Below are 5,745 nucleotides of genomic sequence, written 5' to 3'. Positions count from 1 at the left end.
TCTTGACGAGGGGCTTGCAGCAGGTATATAAGGGGAATTGCATTTGACCCGTTGACCGTATACTATTAATTATTATAATATGTTAATAATATACAGTCTATGATTTGACCATACAAACAACGTTAAAATGAGACTGACAGGTAAACAACACACTATTTTGCCTAGTTTCATATTTAATGATTTTTATTTTGGGTGTCTACGTTTTTCTTCTTCCTTTAGTAGATAGTTTAAACATTGTAAACATGCAGACGTTCAGCAGGTCATGGACATTCTTGTCCTACAATAAAGATTCAGTGTGTAAAAAAAATACACATCAATAAAATGATATATGAAAAAGTAAATTAAATATAAAACAAGGTATCTTTACAAATTAAAAAAAATGTTTAAATATAACAAAGTGCATTTCATTTCTAGTGTGTCATCAGGGTTAATGTATCGATGTACAAATTGAATTCAACCAGAAAAATGTTAAGATTTGGGATTCAAGGACTTTCGTTGCGTTTATATTGCGCAGCATTAACTGTTGGGAGAGCACGCAGGAGCGTCACCAAACGTGACAGGAAGGGTTTTGTAGCAGCAGTCAGCTGATAAAGCATCAACATCGGTCAAAGGTGTGTCTGTTAGGTTGACTATTCCTATGATATTTACAGTTTTATTCTAGCTATCTTTTCTACGAGAAGAAAACGTCAACATGTTGACACCGTGCCGTCCCGTATGTTTAGTTAGCTTGCAATCCTCGTTAATTAACTTCAGCTAACGTTACCAGTTGACTAACGTTAGCCAACCAACCCTTAGCTAACGTTAGCTTAAACACTTGACACTGTTAATGTATCAATAGTGTGAATTACTTCTCGTTAATATGACCCATTACGTGTTTTAGCAAATTGTTAATGTTAAACAGTTTGACAGATTCTCTCTCCATTGCTCAAAACTTGTTTTATTGTGTTGAAGTTGTGGCTAGTTGAAATTAATCTAGCTAAAGATATCGTTAGCGGTAATTTATTTCTCTTAAAGTTTGGATTGCATTTGTCAAATCAACATGTCGACGGAATCTCACGTTATGAAAATTAGGAATACAACTAAGCTAAGCATTATTTCAGATTTGATACATGTATTCTTAATCTATCAATTGAGTAGCTAACCAGACTTTGTGAAATTTCAAAAGTTTATAAATGCAAGCTACCAGAGCCCTAAAACATAGTAATTGGGATAATTTCTTACCTGATGAATCTGCGACCCGAATTTCATTTTTTCTTTTTTCTTTTTTTATTATAGGAAATAATGATAAGCAACTCTTGACGTTTGCAAGGTTGTATGTGGAATGTTTTAATCAACATATTTGTAAAGTTAATTGATTTATCAAGCTGAAATCTATTACTTAATCTTCTGTTGGCCAATAAAAACTTTAATTTTGTTCCAGCTCTTCACAGTAACAAAACTCTGAGTGTGAAAGTTTATTCTTGACCTCCCGACAAAGTTGATGATAACTGGTTAGAAGCTCTAGAAAATGCAAGTAGACCTTGAGTTAAGATTATTTTTTGTCTTTTCCACAGATGGCCTACCCTAAATCCCACAACCCGTTTGCAGATGATGACGATGAGACAGATTTTAGGCCTAAAAGTCGGGGGTTTGATGATGACCCCAGTGACATTGGAATGAGTGAAGCAGAGAGGAAACAGAGGTACCTTCAGCAGGAAGTGATGCGTACAGCTAAGTCTGCTGTGGACAGCAGTCACCGTTCCCTCGGCCTCATCTATGAATCAGAGAAGATGGGTGTGGAAACTGCAGAGGTGTGTCAAACTAATCAGATTCCCCCTGGCAGAGGCAAAGAATTGTATTATCTCTGAGAGGGTGACAATCAACAAAAGATTGTTGTAGTGTGTATCTAATCTTATCAATCTATGTCTCTATAGGAGCTGATACGACAGGGTGAGGTTTTGAAGAGGGCTGACAAGATGATGGACAACATGGATCAGGACCTGAAGACCAGTCAGAAGCACATTAACAGTATCAAGAGTGTGTGGGGCGGCCTTGTCAATTACTTCAAGGCCAAGCCAGAGATAAAACCACCTCCTGAGGAGCCAAAGCCCCGCCAGGCCAACAATCCGTAAGATGCAGTCCTATATTCTCAGAAATCTTTTTTTATTTTATTTTTTGAACAATATGGTACCAATTCAAGTTGGACAAATGGTAAAGGTATACTAAGCAGCAATTTAAGTTCATTGGCCTCCGTGTTTACTTCATTACGTCGGTGGGCTGCTACGTCTTTGTTACTGTTCTTTTGCTCGTGAGGGTCAGTTTAAGACTGTGACCGGTCACACTGGAATCTGATATGGCCACATTTAAGATAATGTGAACAGCCGAACAAGAAAAACCAGATCTGAGCAATAAATCTTAATTGAGCAATAACTATTGCATTGTGAAACGAGCCAGTATGTTGAATCAACAGAAGGGCTTGAAGCTCAGATGTAGACTAGTTCTTCACCCATCTGAGTTTAGAGGACTTTAGAAGAAGAAGCAGGATGTTGCAACCCAAACCTTGTTTACCAGTCGGTCATGTATTAGGTAGATACTTTATAGTCTTTATTGCTAGTATACCCATGATATTGGTATATATTGTGACAATGATATGTTTAATATGTGATCCATTACCTCATCAGTAGGTAAATGTCTACCCAACACATACAGATCACTTCTATGTATTTGAGTTTTCTGTAGCCAAGTTGGAGACCACATTTTACAACACAGCCTATCTTAAGTGACTCAGAACGTTTGACTAATGCTACTGTAACATTTGTGCTCTTGCCATTTCCAGCTTCTCGTCATTGACTGTCCCTCACTAAATGGCTCAACAATGCTTATCTGACTTTCTCAGATTACAGAATGCCATGTCCAGCAGCAGAGAACATGAAGATAAGTACCAAGCCAGCCACCCCAATCTAAGAAAGTTGGATACAGAAGGTAAGAGTTTGCACAATAACCTTAGCATAGTATAACCATACAACAAACTGGCTGCCACCATTCCAGATTTCTATGTTCCAGGATTTGGAGCTTCTGCATCAATAGGTGACAGCTCATCTGGACAGAATGGATACACTGTGAACAGACACCTTAGGGAGGCTCACCAGACCCTCGACAACAATTTAGGTAAAAAAAACCTCTTTAATTCTCTTGTATTTTTACTTGATAAGATCAATTGACAAATTTACTTGACAATCTTATATTATGAAGTCACAAGAAAGACACAACCAGCTTTTTTTTATGTTTGAATTATAATTCTTTTAATTTTGCTAGGTATTATGAAATTGGAAATGCATTTAAGTTCCCACAATTTGGTTTACAACATCATCAATTCCTTTTTAAGTATTTTCTGTCCCTTTGGAATTATCCAGATGAGATGTGCAGTGGCTTGAGTAGACTGAAGAACCTAGGCCTTGGTCTCCAGTCTGAAATTGAAGACCAGGACGACTCCATTGATTCTCTGATGAATAAAGTAGACAAGATGGATCTTCAGATCCACAACACAAACCAACAGATTAAAAACCTCAAGTAAAACAAACCTTTGGACTCACCTTACAGATATAAAAGACTGCAACAGGGCATCCTCTCACTTTGCTCTCCATCCTGTCTTAAGTTGTATAAACTATTCTTTTATTGTTGGTTTTAGACATTTTTATCTATATTATTTTCTTCTTGTATGGCTGAAAGGAAATTTCCCATTCATTTCTATTTCGTATCTGTTCATAAATACCTACTGCTACTCCGTTACATGTTGATAGGATTTCTTCCAACTGAAAATAACTGATTTGTTAACTTGTGGGCTTGTGCAAGAAATATTCTATTCAAGGTGTGTATCAGATGTGTGTAACTATCCAGGTAAATTCTGTCTAAAACTGGAATGTATGGTGTGTATGGTTCATATGTCAGCGCTAACCTTTTGGACCTGCCGCCACATTTGTACTAAAACACTTTCAAGTCACTTTTGCCTTACCCATTATTTGTACAGTAGGCTTTTGGTTCTGCGCCATGTTTTTTTCTCCACTGACTGGTACATCTTACCATGATTTTATTTTTTTAAGTACATTCATGTTCTCCAGTGCTTTCCCTAGCTTTATATACATTGTTTATTTTGATAGATATTGTATTGAATTTTGCACCATGTGATTGAACGAATTACTGTACAGCGTAAATAATGTGAACAAACTAGCTCTAAATATATACTCAAAACTGAAGGAACACCCGGCCATTTATTATTAGAAAATATCTTCTCTAGGACACATTTGTGAGTAGATGAACCACTTTAAAGTTGATCTTTTAGAAATGTAAACACAATGTGGGTGCCCGGATATATAGAGGTTCACTCCACGACGCAGTGATCCCTGTGCTAATTAAAACAATCAAAAGTAAGCAAACAAATGAGGATTCATGGTTATCAATTTTTTTCTGTTTCATTTTTCCCCATGTATATCATGTAATGTAATCAAAACCACATACCCAATAAAACCCTTATGAGGGGAGTCTCAGGTGTTTCTATAAATTGTTTGTTAGAGTCCAGCAGGAAGTCAAAAGCGCCACAAGGTGACGCCACATTTCCAGAGCGAAATTTGAATTAGCTTCCGCAGAAAAATACCACTGTTCATCATTAATTTGATGGTATATGTTGGCACAGTATTTGTTTAAAACTGTTTAAATTGTTTGATGCATTGTGATACAGCAACAGGGTTACATTTTATGATGAAAGTTGAATACTGTACGTGCCATTTTATAATCCAAGTACACTTAATACAGAAAATAACAGCTTATATTTCAAAACTCTGTACTTTAGTGTGTGTGTGTGTGTGTGTGTATACCAGCTGTGTTGCTGTGTGTAGCTCAGGTCCCCATGTGGAGCCGTCTATTCATTATCATTCCTCTGTGTTGGACCAGCTGCTCCTACAGTGACAACAAGCCCTCATTAGGATGACTTGCTAATTACAGTACACACTTCCTAAAACACATATATACATAACACTGGGGCGACACGGAGGGGAATATGGGGGTACCAACCACCTAGGGACACTAGCTGAAGGAGGCCCCTGCATGACTGAACTAGATACGTTTTTTGTGAGTTCTCAAACACCTTTAGAATGTTTTTGTAGTCGATTATTTCATTTCTTTATTTGAATTTGAAGCAAGAATGAATGTTGAAGAACATCTAACTAAATCCTCTAGTAAATAGTCTACTGGTTAGCGGGGGTGGATGGTCCAATTAGCACTATGAGCAGTGTCCAAAACATATTTCATGTGCGTCCATTAATGGATCAATAAATTAATGATAAGTTGTGGATTTTTGTAGTAGAATGATTGAAAACTCTTAAGTTTGATCACTGAAACCCATTGCTTTTGTCACTCAAATGTAAGCATGTAAAAACAGTAGGATTATATCCGATGCACAAACGCTTACAGTTGGATTGGTACTGAAGCGACCTCAGGTGGAGGTGATACAGCACATTCAACGACATACCAATAAACGGAAGTCACCCCAGGGTTCTTTCCCTTAAAGCCATCCGTGGGGGCCGGGAGGGCTTTGAACAGCTGTCTTGTCAAAAGCAAACAGTGGCCGTGCTGTGACAAAGACTGCCGGTGCTGGAATGCCCCCCTTTTCAGCGGGTGTAATCCCAGAACACACTGCTGTCGGAGCCCATCAGGCACTGGGCCAGAGATGGGCCTTCCTGCCCTTTGGAAAGCGGGTTAGCAGCAGAGACA

At 37.9% G+C, this 5,745-nt stretch overlaps 1 protein-coding gene across 2 annotated transcripts; it reads left to right on the top strand.

Moving 5' to 3' along the window:
- The first annotated feature begins 593 nt into the window (after positions 1–593).
- Positions 594–4,222, top strand: snap29 (synaptosome associated protein 29). 2 transcript variants are annotated; one of them, XM_034873030.1, is made up of 6 exons: positions 594–712; positions 1,554–1,790; positions 1,914–2,107; positions 2,876–2,961; positions 3,043–3,147; positions 3,393–4,222. In XM_034873030.1, exons 1-6 carry the CDS (start codon positions 692–694, stop codon positions 3,551–3,553), a joined length of 804 nt encoding a protein of 267 aa, XP_034728921.1. In that variant the 5' UTR covers positions 594–691; the 3' UTR covers positions 3,554–4,222. The 2 variants fall into 2 exon arrangements, with proteins under 2 accessions (XP_034728921.1, XP_034728920.1); XM_034873029.1 differs by having other exon boundaries at positions 633–721; positions 1,914–2,104; positions 2,873–2,961.
- The last annotated feature ends 1,523 nt before the right edge of the window (positions 4,223–5,745 follow it).

This window comes from Etheostoma cragini, chromosome 5 (genome assembly GCF_013103735.1).
Source record: "Etheostoma cragini isolate CJK2018 chromosome 5, CSU_Ecrag_1.0, whole genome shotgun sequence".
Classification (NCBI taxonomy): domain Eukaryota; kingdom Metazoa; phylum Chordata; class Actinopteri; order Perciformes; family Percidae; genus Etheostoma; species Etheostoma cragini.
The sequence above is the reverse complement of the archived record's forward strand: the minus strand, read 5'-3'. Positions and strand labels throughout refer to the sequence as shown.